Source organism: Vicia villosa, linkage group LG3 (assembly GCF_029867415.1).
Source record: "Vicia villosa cultivar HV-30 ecotype Madison, WI linkage group LG3, Vvil1.0, whole genome shotgun sequence".
Lineage (NCBI taxonomy): Eukaryota > Viridiplantae > Streptophyta > Magnoliopsida > Fabales > Fabaceae > Vicia > Vicia villosa.
In genome coordinates, this window is record NC_081182.1 from 34,748,575 (window position 1) to 34,762,033 (window position 13,459).

General features: G+C 31.9%; 1 protein-coding gene across 1 annotated transcript; it reads left to right on the forward strand.

Moving 5' to 3' along the window:
* Positions 1–954: 954 nt before the first annotated feature.
* LOC131660958 (protein DETOXIFICATION 27-like) lies at positions 955–4,092 on the forward strand. Its single transcript, XM_058930335.1, has 7 exons — positions 955–1,310; positions 1,384–2,012; positions 2,111–2,167; positions 3,130–3,365; positions 3,439–3,560; positions 3,649–3,738; positions 3,855–4,092. The coding sequence occupies exons 1-7, from the start codon at positions 1,029–1,031 to the stop codon at positions 3,927–3,929; spliced, it is 1,491 nt and encodes a 496-aa protein (XP_058786318.1). The 5' UTR covers positions 955–1,028; the 3' UTR covers positions 3,930–4,092.
* The last annotated feature ends 9,367 nt before the right edge of the window (positions 4,093–13,459 follow it).

Below are 13,459 nucleotides of genomic sequence, written 5' to 3' on the forward strand. Positions count from 1 at the left end.
CGGTTACGGACTTGAAAGGTCAACAAAGTAGAAACAGCACGGTAATTACTAATTTTAACAGGATCCCGCATTGATATTTGGAGAAATAGATGGGTGGAGCAATGCCTCTCAAACTATTATTTCCAGATTTGTTTGAGTCAGTTTAGAGTTCCACGCTTAATGTTGAAGATGTAGGGCATTGGATAAATGGCGAGTGGTTTGGAGTTTTAGAAACTCTGATGATATTAATGAGGGCAGAGAGGGGAGTTCTGTGTGGGAGGACTTGGAAAACATTGTGTTGCATACTAATCCTAAATTGGAATTACCAGATTCCTTTGTTTGGTGGCACGATACCTTAAAAAAAATTGTGTTTTATTCTGTCTGGAATTGTTGGTGCAAGATTCCAATGTGATGAAGACAAAGCAAAAACATTTGGATTATTGTGGGCTCAATTAAAATGATATCCTATATATTTATTATTTTCATCTTACTCTACCACTTACATACATTTAAACACATAAAAAACAAAAATTAAATGTATTTGCCATAAGACTCTTGATTTCAAAATAGTAGTTTTTATTTAGAGATAATAGATATTTACTCCTGTCATATAAGTCAGATTCGGGTTATCCTCATTAAATTTTTTTTTGAATTACCTCCTTAAAATATGAAAAATTCTATGGTTTACACACTTAGGGATACCCTTAAAATACAGGGATAATCCAAAAAAAAAAATTAATAGGGATAACCCGAAGGAAAATGTCTATTATCCCTTTTATTTATTTAATAATATAACTGTCAAAATTTTACCATTTATAATAAAAAAATAGAAAGATCATAAGAGAAAAATAGTAAACCAAAATAAACTGAAGAACAAGATAGAGTTTTAATGGTTGACAAGCGAGGCTGAAACCAAATATTTTGTCTTTTTTATTTTGTACTAACTTTCTAATATAACAATCCAATTTGGAATTGTGCACTAACTCTTACTTTTATTTATACACAACTTACATTTCATTTCTTGAACCTCTTCTATTCTATCACAAACAATGGGTAGCATAGATAGAGACAATGATTTTAATGACACTAGTCTTATCCAATCTCTCTTGCCAAAAGAGGTTTCAGAGAAAGAAGAGGAAAATTTTGGGAAGAAGCTATGGATTGAAACTAAGAAACTATGGCTGATAGTGGGTCCCACTATCTTCAGCCGCATCGCATCATTCACCATGAACGTCGTTAGTCAAGCTTTCGCCGGTCACCTTGGTGAAGTTCAACTGGCCTCCATCACCATCGCCAACACCGTCATCGTTGGCTTCAACTTCGGCCTCCTAGTAAGTCCTTCTTCCTAATCCTAACATTATTTTATGCTGCAACTTTCTTGATAAATGATGTGATCATATATAGTTGGGGATGGCAAGCGCGTTGGAGACACTTTGTGGACAAGCGTTTGGTGCAAAACGACATAACATGTTAGGAATATATCTACAAAGATCATGGATTGTTCTCTTCGTATGTTGTTTTCTTTTGTTACCATTCTATGTTTTCGCTACTCCATTTCTCAAACTTATAGGACAACCTGACGACGTAGCGGAATGGAGTGGTATCGTAGCTATATGGCTTATACCTTTGCATTTCAGTTTTGCATTTCAGTTACCTCTTCAGAGGTTTCTACAGTGCCAGCTGAAAACAAGTGTGATTGCATGGGTTGCTTTGTTGGGTTTGGTGGTTAACGTGGTAACAAGCTGGTTGTTGGTTTATGTTTGGGATTTTGGACTTATTGGTGCCGCTATTTCTTTGGATATTTCTTGGTGGGTATTGGTTTTTGGAATGTTTGGTTACACAGTTTGGGGTGGTTGTCCTTTGACTTGGAATGGTTTTTCAATGGAAGCATTTTCTGGTCTTTGGGATTTCTTCAAACTCTCTTTTGCTTCGGGGGTCATGCTTTGTTTAGAGAATTGGTATTATAGGATACTGATACTTATGACTGGTAAGTTGGAAAATGCAACAGTTGCTGTTGATGCATTGTCTATATGGTAAGTTATTAGTCACAAACAAGTATTTGAATTTTACAAGTTTAATATTTATTATAGTTGTTGAAGAATGAATATGGGGGATTGAATTGGTTTTGCAGTATGACTATAAATGGATGGGAAATGATGATTCCTCTTGCTTTCTTTGCTGGTACCGGGTATGCAATTTTTATTTATTTAGCCTATATATTTTTACAACATCATTTGCATTGAAATTTTTAAGTAAAATACTAGTATAGAATAGAAGTGTGTATGAAAATTTGGAAAAGAAATTTTGCACCTAATTATTTTCTCTTTCTCGTAATCTTTTTGATATATTTTTTGGGCATGAAAAAGAAGAAAATATATGGTGTGGTGTGGCAATTAGCCATGTGGCCAAGCAAATTTCCGATATTTTTTTAAAACATAGATTTCGGAATTAGATTACTGCCAGCAGCACTCCAGATCCAATTTTGTGAGTGTGAAGAGGGAGAAATTGGAAATCAAAAATAAAATTGTCACGATGAAAGAGAAAAAAATGATGAGAGAGATTGGATCTGTAGGGAAAAAGCAGTAGGTTATCCAATAGATTTCGGCTTTTTACTGGTCATTAATTAATGCTGCTGGACAAACGTTGTCTTTGATTCTAGCCGCAGTTTTGTCTGTCCTAGTTTTACTTTAGAATAGGAAAAACTTTTTCATTAATCCGGCGTTCCCTACGAGTCTACAGTACAAACGAGAGAGTTAGAGCATAAATATCAGTTAGCTTTTCAACGTTTCTACTTTCTACACAATATTTTAAAGTAACGATTGTGATGCTGCATACAAATTTTTATAGTGAAAATACATATTTTCTTATATACTTCCCTCATAATAAATTATAAACAAATTTTATTTTTTAAATTCTTTAAATAAATATAGATCAAATACATCAATTATTTAATAAATTTAAAAAGTGAGTAAATCAATGACAATTTATCGAGGAATAAAGTGAATTAGTGGTTATGATTATTAGTTTCAATTATTTTAGCCTAATTTCAGAATAGACTAATTCATAGCTAAACGGATTACTTTCGACAAAGTGATTCAAAGTTTGATTTTTTTTCAAATGAAAGTTACCAAGTGATGACACAAATTGCAGGGTGCGGGTGGCAAATGAACTTGGAGCGGGAAAAGGAAAATCAGCAAAATTTGCAATGCAAGTATCAGTGATACAATCAACAGTGATTGGATTAATCTTCTGCCTTCTAATAATTATATTCCATAGACCGGTTGCATACATATTCACCTCGAGCCCTTCTGTTCTTCAAGCTGTTAACGATATGTCAATCCTTTTGGCAGTCACCATTCTTCTCAATAGTGTTCAACCTGTTCTATCAGATAAAAAGGATCGATCAACTTAATTCAAAAAGTAATTATGATTAATAATTAATTACAAAATGCATGCTTGCAGGTGTAGCTGTTGGTTCAGGATGGCAAGTATTTGTGGCATACGTAAATATTGGATGCTACTATTTAATTGGACTCCCACTTGGAATTATCATGGGATGGATCTTCAACACTGGTGTTAAAGTAAGTAATAATATATTAACGATCACTAAATTAGTTATAGTGTGTTTGAGCTTTGAATAATATGTTAGTATCTATATGGTGACATTAGGGCATATGGGGTGGGATGATATTCGGTGGTACAACAATTCAAACATTGATACTCATCATAATAACAGTTCGGTGTGATTGGGAAAAAGAGGTATACTTTATACACTTCAATTTAAACTTTAAGTATGTTATGTAACTCTTTAGTTTAATATATTCTATGGTATTAATTAATGTGTGTATTTGTTTTGATTGTATGAATTTGTGCAGGCAGAGAAGGCTGGTTCACGTGTAAACAAGTGGTCTGTAACGAAACCTAATGACCAATTGCGGATCACTGATTAATATTTGAATTGAGCTAATTAGTGTATCAGTTGATTTATTTATGAAATTGTTGTTTTAGTTAATCAAGCCGTTGGTGTTTTAGTTAGGTCATCACTTATCAAATCTACTATAAAAATATGAATTCCTCCTAAAATAGCTTCTAAAAGATTTTCTTTTTTGTGCATTTTGTGTGTAATCTTCTTCCCACTTCGTGATGTGATCTACTTTGTTTGGATTCTTTTTTGTTCTACAAGAATATCCTAAAGAAGAAAAAAAAACTACTACTGTAAGACTCTAAATTGTCTTTTAATGTTTGTATAAATTTTTTATTTTATCTATGTAATAAATATGTGGATCGGAAATATGTGTTTGTTCTTCAAAAGAAACTTAAGATGTTGTAACACCCCATATTTTTTATTGTTTAATTTAATTGAAATTTAATTATTTAATTGGAATTATTTGGGAGTTGGTGATTTATTGGAGGAATTATGAAAAATAAGCAATTGGGCTTAGTGTAGTGGTTAGGAAAAGGGAGGTGTTAACTATGTAGGCCTTATTAGATATTTTCTATTTTTCATAAAATAAATGAATTTGGAGAGAAAGGAGATTAGAAGCAAAAGAGGAAAACTCAAGAACACGTGAAAGGGGAGAAGCAGAGGAAGAGGAAGAACCCAAAAATTTGGCTAAGATAAGGGGTGACTAATTCCTTTTAGCATCTATTATCGGTTTATGGATAATAGAATTGATTAGGTATATTGCTTCTCTATATTGTATGTATGGTGGGTTTTGGGGTTTTGGAACCTATAGGATGAATTTGGATGATTTAGGTGTGTTAATATGCAATAGAATAATAGGATTTGTGTTAAGATGATGTGGTTAATAACCATAGTTTTAGACATGTATTCAAAGACTTAAAATTGTTTAAAATGATGGAAAAAAAGGGTTTTGGGTTTCGTCTTCACTACCTTAACAAAGACCATACTTTGGCTTTGGTACATATTGTTTGTGTAGATATGGAAAAAAGTACAAGAAGCATGAAGCTATGATGAAAACTTCATCCACCTTGTATTCTTCTTCATAGCTTCACAAACAAGATGTGACAAATAAATTTGCGTTTTCACATGTTGATAACTTTCATGGTTATTGTAGGACTCAACAAGAACAACACATTTTAGCCAATGAAGAAATAACAGCGGCAACAAACTTCATCTAGTTTGAGATACAATGAGAAGAAATATAAGAAGTATAAAGTTGTTGTGTAAGCTTCTTCCTCATATTTCTTCTTCATTGCTTCACAAAGTAAATGAACTTCAGAATTGATTTATGTTCCACGATTAGTTTCAATAAAAGGTGCGTCCTGGAAATTTATAATATATCTTTTTCATTGCTCACAAATTTATAATATCTGGTTCTGTTGTATGATGTTGTTTGAGTTTATTATATTTTATGTAGATTGTTTATTTCTCTAACCCTCACTTAAAATACATTCATTTAAATTGACATAGATACTATAATCTAAAAATTAAATTGTATTTGAAAACCAATTTATAACAATCATTGTTTTCGGATTTCACGGGTCTCATCGTTCATTTGATGTTCTTTTACATATAGATTATCAGGGCCGGCCTTGGGCCAGGGCAACCAGGCCCACAGCCCAGGGCCTCAAAAAATCGGGGGCCTCGAAATCGAAAAATAGTTAAACTTTTATAATAGATAATAATTAATATATAAGTAAATGCAACTCTAGTATCACAAAGCAATTGTGCCCCAGCGGTAGCAGTGTTGGATAGATAATCCTAGATTGTGTGTTCGAATCCTACTTAACGCAGTTTTTACAATTTCACTTAAACATAAACTAAACAAATAGATAACTTGTATGCATAAAGTCAAAAACAAAACAAAACAAAACCATATAAATTATTTATTATTTTAAATAATACTGAAGCGTTTTTTTACAATTGCACTGAAATGAACTTTTTTAACATAAACAAATAAACTTCTATGCATAAAGACAAAACCATATATGCATAATTTTTTCAATTTTCTTATAAATGAATTTTGAATAATATACATTAAAATTTAAATTATTTATTATTTTAAATAATACTGAAATAAACTTTCTCAACATAAATAAATAGATGATAAATTAAATTATTAAAATTAACATTATTTTGAACAACTTTATTAAAGTTAATGAATTTAATTTGATGTAATATTTATAAGATTTTATAATTTTATTTAACCAGTTTAGTTTCTCTTATATTTTATATATTAATTCTAATAAAATCTCGAGTTTTTGAATTTTTTTATTGTTTTGTCTTAATGTTTTGAAAGTCTCATTAGTTTTAAATTATAAATTTTTAACGTTTATTTTAAAAATCATAAAATCAATAGGTATTCTTATAATAAAAAAAAAAAATTCTTATATTTTACAATTTTGAAATTTAGTTGTTTAATAATTAAAACACTTCCACGTTAACAATAGTGATATAGAAATCATAATTGGTAGCTTCGTGTTACCACCGGTATGTTTCTTTTCGTACTCCGTTTGGTCCATCCAAAAGGTTTGAGGAGGCTTTGGAAATTGTTTGGAAATTGGAGGTCCCTTATAAGATTAAAGCTTTTGCTTGGAGGCTTTTTGTGAATAGGCTACCCACTAAAGATCTTTTAGTGTATAGAGGTATTTCTTTTGCTTCTTCTAATTCTAGCTTAAATTGCATTTTTTGTAACACACACTTGGAAGAAAAAGATCATATTTTCTTTAAATGTGTTGTGATCAAAGTTGTTTGGAGGGAAATTGGTGTTTGGTTGGATTTTCCGGATTGGAGAGAGGAGGAGGGAATGTCTTCTTTTATGGAATGGTTACTCTTCGGTCGGAGAAAGGGAATTAAAGACGGTAAATTGGGGGTGTTTTGGCTTGCCGTTTGTTGGAGTATTTGGTTAACAAGAAACGGTTTTTGTTTTAGGAATGAAAAGTGGAATATAAACAATATAGTTTGGAATATAAAGTTTTTGGTGTGGAGGTGGGCTTCCATTGGCGACATTGCTTATTCCAATTGCAATTTTTACGACTTTTGCAAGGATCCTTTGTATTTTATGTCGTAGGTGGAATTGGTTTGTAATTTTGTCTTTTTGTCGGACTTTTCCGCTCTTGTGTATCAAGGTTTGGAGAACCCTTAGTTCTCCCATATATGAAATTCTTGCTTACAAAAAAAAAAAAAAAATAATTGTATTAGTCAAATTTTAATAAGATACTTAAAATTATTTTTTGTTTTTAATGTTATTTATAATTTAAATATAAAAAAACATCTCTCTTTGAATGCATCAATGCCAAAATAAAATTCACATCTCATTTCTTAATATATTTTTACATTTTCACGTATTTATCTTTCTTTTAACTCTTCACCGTCAAATTTTTGCGTCCCACGCGCCAACCACCGCAGTGCCAGTGTGCCACCACCTCTAATGACATCGAGAATCACCACTCTTCCCTTTGAGCTGATACATTGTCTTTTTTCTCTCTCTAAAACAAAAGAAAAAAACACAAACCAAGAAGAAAAAAATTCACGATTAATTGCTCAATTTTTTTATTAAGACTACTATTTGCCCAGGGCCTCTAAACACCCAGGACCGGCCCTGTAGATTATGGTATAATGACCTGGCTCCTCAGATGCATCGTTGTTTTCGATTATAGTTAAGTTTCATTAACTATAAGAAATTTAACTATAATTGAAGACAACGGTGTGTCTAAGGAGTTAGACCAATAAACCACAATATATATGTAAAAGAGCATGAAATGCTCGATGAGACGCATGCAATTAGAAAATAATGGTTTGTTTAAGTTGGTGTTCAAGAATAGCTTAATTTTAAGATTATAGACTTCTTCATCAATTTGAAAGCTTGTATTTCTTTAGTAAGGTGTATGGAAAATAAGCAATCTACATATTATATAGTAAACTCTGGGCACTTTTCACAACGGTTATATATTGTAACCGGGATCAAAGGTCATTTATGATTTACATAATTGGTGCTGATGGGTTTCGAAACCCAGTACCTATGTGTAAGTATCAAAATAGTTTAAAAGTAAAACCGTTGTGATAAGTGGCACGTGTCCTGCCTTTCAATAATGGTTTCCAAACCGTGATAAAAACAACAAACTTACAACCTCACCCTAGTTAACAACAGTATGACCCGCGTGAAGGTACCCCTTTTCCAACCGTTGTAAAAGGGGTTTTCGTAGTAGTGATTAAATTTTTTATTAGTGCATATGCCTTTTATTTCAAGATCAGATAATGATCTCTGATAAGTAAAAGTTTTGAATGAGCACGTGAAAGTGTTTTCATTTCTCACAACATCAATAATCAATGGTTTAAGGAGCTGCCTCACTGCTTTTGCTTCATCTGAAAGTGAGATCTTATGCACATTACAGGATGGAATAATATCAAGAATGTTAAACAATGTCCATCCAATTTCCTTCTTAAGTTCCTACAATGATTTCTCTTCCTTATCAAATTCAATCTTTGATGAATAGTTTAAATCTTTAGGAAGTGATTCAGGCTCTAAAGAATGTGGTTGTCCAATGGATGGTGCGGTTGGGCAGCATGATTTCAAGAGTTTCATCACCAATTTTTCCTTTGGGAAAAATGTTAACATGCTGAGCAAATGTTAGTGTTAGTACATAAATCACAAGAGTATGTATAATTAAAGTTAGACAATGATGGAAAATTAGCTGAAAACAAATCAGAATAAGTACCATCAACCAACCATAAAGCAATTCAATGTGAAAAACAAAATGTTCTTTCACGGGATGTTTCATAGCATTAAAGAAGTTAAATTTAATAATTTAAATGGATCAAAAATAAAATTTGGTAATTTTATAGAGACCAAAAATATACTTAATCCATATATATTATAATTAATATGGAAATGCAACAATGGTATAACTTGAATATCTGATGACATAAAATTAAAATGTTTCTTTTTTTTTTTGGTTTACCACCATCGGTAGTCCGGTTCGGGGGTCAGTTCTGACATCAAGTGATTTCAGCCTCCTCCGTACCAAGTTCACCGTCAATCACCACTCATTATGAATTATGCAATGTCAATAAATTAGTGAATATGCAATGTATATAACTTACATAACTGTAATTTATTTTAATGAATTTACTGTTTTAAGTATTGAATGTCATTAAATTAGTGAATATGATTTCAACAACAGAGAAAGAGTATAAATAGTTAAAGTGAATTTCTTAATACACTCATATATAGGTGAAATAAATCTTTGAAAATCTAAAAATGTCCTTCAGAGATCCATCTCCGAACGCACCCAAAATCAATTTTTAAGGTGTTTCAAAAATGCATCTTCGAAAATACCTTGTTTACACAAAATTATCATTTGAACGTTGGATTTTAACATTCAGTTGTATTTTCGGATAAGCATATCCAAAAATATCATAAATATACCACCTTGCTGCATGATCACCCATACCACTATTTTATTCTCTTCATTCCCCCCCCCCCCCCCAACCAAAACCTACCACAAAACTTCAACCATTCTCAATAAACGTTTCCACTCCAAACTAAGTTTCAAGTATTTTATCAGATCAAATATGGCATAGAAAGCTGCAATTTAAGGTAAACTTTTCTCATTCCATTCCTCATTTCTTTCCATTGATGCTGATTTACGGATGAAAAAAACAACGTCACTTTGAATATGCATATCCAAAACCCAACAACTATATTTCGGATGTGCATATCTGAAACATGCCCTGTTATAGATACAGAATTTAACAAACTTTCTATTTTTGTGTGTTTTAGATATGGTGCACCCCGACAAGTTTCTCAAAGTTGTTGTAAGAGTTTCAGACAAGGTGAATGACAATGCTAAGCCGGATGAGGTGAAGGAACACGTTAAAACAATTGACGTTGAGATAAATGTCCGACAATAATTTACAATGATTAAATTTTCAGTGCTCCTCAACATATGCTTGAATGGGTCTGAATGGAAGATAGCAAACTCGAGTTTGGCATTGTGATAGGAAGGTCTGACAATGGCACTAGTAGAAAACAAACATTTGTAACGATGAGATGCGAGATTAGTGGAAAATATATTCCAAAAATTCGAAGTTAAAACACGATGACACTGAATCGAGAAAAAGTGTGTGTCCGTTAAAATTGTGTGGATATTGTAGAGTGGATGATATCTGACGGTTTAATGTCATTTTTGGTATACATAATCGTGCCTTGGACACCAAACTACAAGGCCATCCAATTGTATCTCGGCTTAAGCCATAGGAGAAGGAAATTATTTCGGAAATATCGATAATCAAAGTTGCACCGAGAAACATACTTACCGATTTTGAAACGGAAAATACCACAACGTGTTTCAAATATTAAGAAGGTACACAATGAACATTATCAACAAAACATGGCGAATAGAGGTCCGAGATCCGAAATGCAACAACTTTTGAAACTTTTGGACGATAACCACTATGTTTCAAGGTACAGAGTGTGTGAGGATAAATTCAGTGTCCTTGACTTTTTTTGGACTCATCCAGAAAGTATTAAGTTGTTCAATACATTTTCAACCGTCCTTATAATTGATTCAACGTACAAGACCAACAAGTATAGGCTCCCGCTTCTAGAAATTGTTGGTGTCACTTCTATGGGGAAGATATTTTTTGTTGGATTTGCATTTTTGGAATCAAAGGTGAAAACCAGTAAAAACCAAAGATGTCCATAAAACGGTGAAAAGTACACAAGATGACAATTCAACAATTCGAACCTCGTCTTACCATGAAGTTGTTGATTCACATTTCCCAAATTTTCAAACCCAAAAATCGCAAAAAAGGATATTCAGTGGAGCTCTCATTTTCAAACCACCGCGTACACCGCCTATTAAAAAACCCCCCACTTACACCTCTGATTACAAAACCAATACTTCCACTACCGATTATCCATATTGATGAGATGCCACTTTTTATGCACAAACACATTGAAAGGATGGTAGATTTGAGGGTGATGGTAATTGCGGGTTTCGGGCCGTGTCCCGATTACTTTGTAAAGGAGAGGACAATCACACTCTTGTACGCCAAACACTTATTTCGGAGTTAATGCCGTACAGGGAACTTTACACACGACTATATGGGAAAAAAGGAAGAATTCAATAAAATTCACAATGCTTTCGTTCAATGTGTTAGCGGTCTCGTACCAATTGTAAAGTGGATGTGATTCCCTGAAATTGGTCATCTTATAGCAAGTGTATATGATAGGGTGTGCATCGATCTGATGAGATATGGCTTTTGGAAGACATTTTTCCCACTTCGGAGTCGCCCACTTCAAGACTCATCCGACCGCATCATTTGTATTGGGTATCTTAGATCGCTCCATTTTATTCAAGTTTATTTGAAACAAGGGTGTCCTATTCCGGGTACATCAGTAGAGTGGAAGGCACATTCTGCAAAAGAGGCGGAAACTTGGCCGGATCATTTTTTGAAAAGGAAGGCAAAGTTCACCAAATTGAAGGAGCTTGAGAGAGAATCAAATCGGGAGAAATTGAAGAAAGGACCAATTTTAGATTTAAGCAGTGACAATTCGTTCGTTGCATTTTAGAATGTAATCGAACCATTTTTTGAATGTATAGTCGTGCACAATGTAAATTTTATACGACTCAATACATATATAATACATTTATTCAACATTTTACCGTTTTAATTTTGTCATGTTTCTATGGTATTGATTATGCTAAAACAAATTTTGTTTTTGTTTCTGCATAATTCGGATATACATATCCGAAATAACCTTCATTTAAATAAAAAATAACATCGGTTATTACGGATATACATATCCAGAATAAATTTCTTTTTTTAAAAACACAACTGGGATTATTTCGGATATGCCTATCCAAAACCCTATATTTTCATTAAAAAAGAGTGAATTCAGAGGTTAATATCTAAAACATGTCTTTGTGGCAGGATAAGAATTCTTGGGTCCAAATTGCTCCAAGTCTTTTATAAATAGGGTCTCCAAACCATCTCTTTAGCATCACACACCACAAACAGAGATGAGTCAAACATATCCTCACCTTGCTTTTTTTCTACTTCAGTGGTGAGATGTCGCCACTTCAATTTAAGCTCCAAAAATATTCTGAGTCTTTATCTTTGTTTAGAGAATATTGTCTTCGATAACACTTAACAAGATAAAAACCCTTCATACACTTGATATTTCGAATGATCCTCGCAAGCTCGAATTTGCATCTTCCTTCGAAATATCTTTCATCTTCAATAATCTTTATCTCACTTTAACTGTCGAAATTCCCAGCTAACACATATTGAATTCTCTCATGCAAGATCCAAAAAATCGAAAGGTGGTCAATCTCGAGTATCGTTCGCCCTCACTTGACACTCAAGAAAAGATAAAGTTCACCCAGTTTGCACTGAAGACAGATGACAATTTAAAGGTTATGTGGAGTACTTTTCATTGATACTCTATCCGTTTATAATAATATATAATGTTAAATTTCTATTCCACTATTTATGTAATTCCGATTATCTATGCTAAATCTATGTTAAGTTGCTTTAGTTTTAAGGTTTTTGTTTTTGTCTAATACTCTATTTATTTCAGATATGTATGTCCGAAAGTTACCATTTATTGCCTTCAAATATGCATCTCGAAATCTATACGATAAAAACTGAAATATAATAAATTTGGAATGCTTATCCGCATTTGAGATGTATGACAGGAATTTCATCAAAGACCCTTGAAAACTCATAAGGATATATTAAAATTGTCATAATTAAATACACTGAGACTGTTGTACGTGTTTTTTCTTATAAAAGAAAACAATGTTCAGTTTTTTTAAAAGAACTTTTGTTTGGTCCTTATATCCTCAAAGCCCAAAATATGACCGACCCAATCTTAATTTTTAATCCAAAATTAAATAAATAAAAAATGAAACAGACAACTTTGTAAAATGAAATCATATATGAGGAAAAAATCATTAATTTCATTTCAAATAAAATTTAATATAGGTAAACTTGATTTGAAATAAAATTAATAATTTTTTATTATAAATTATTTTGGAAAAAAAATTGTATTTAAATATATATCGTTTTATAATTTCAATAAATAATTAATACTATTTTTCTTATTATATTCTTAAATATTTATTATTCTCACTCCTTTCAATTATATAAATTTATCTTCAAATTAATAAAGAATAATTTTATAAAAAAAAAATTAATTTCTCATTATCATACAATAACTATAATTTTTTTTTAATTTTTTACTTATAATAAAAAGGGAGAGAATAATAAAAAAATTAATGACTACCCTCGTAATGATATGACAGCTTAGTCATAAACAACTCAATTCACTTAATATAATTTACGTCAAAGTTACCATTTTTATTCAACATATTCCGGTCACTGCAATAAAAAAAATATTTTCTAGATTCATCTAATAATGGTAGTACATTAGTTATTCCAATCAATATTATACAAAGATAGCAAGAAATACACGGATATAATCTATTTCTATAAAAGTCTTATGGA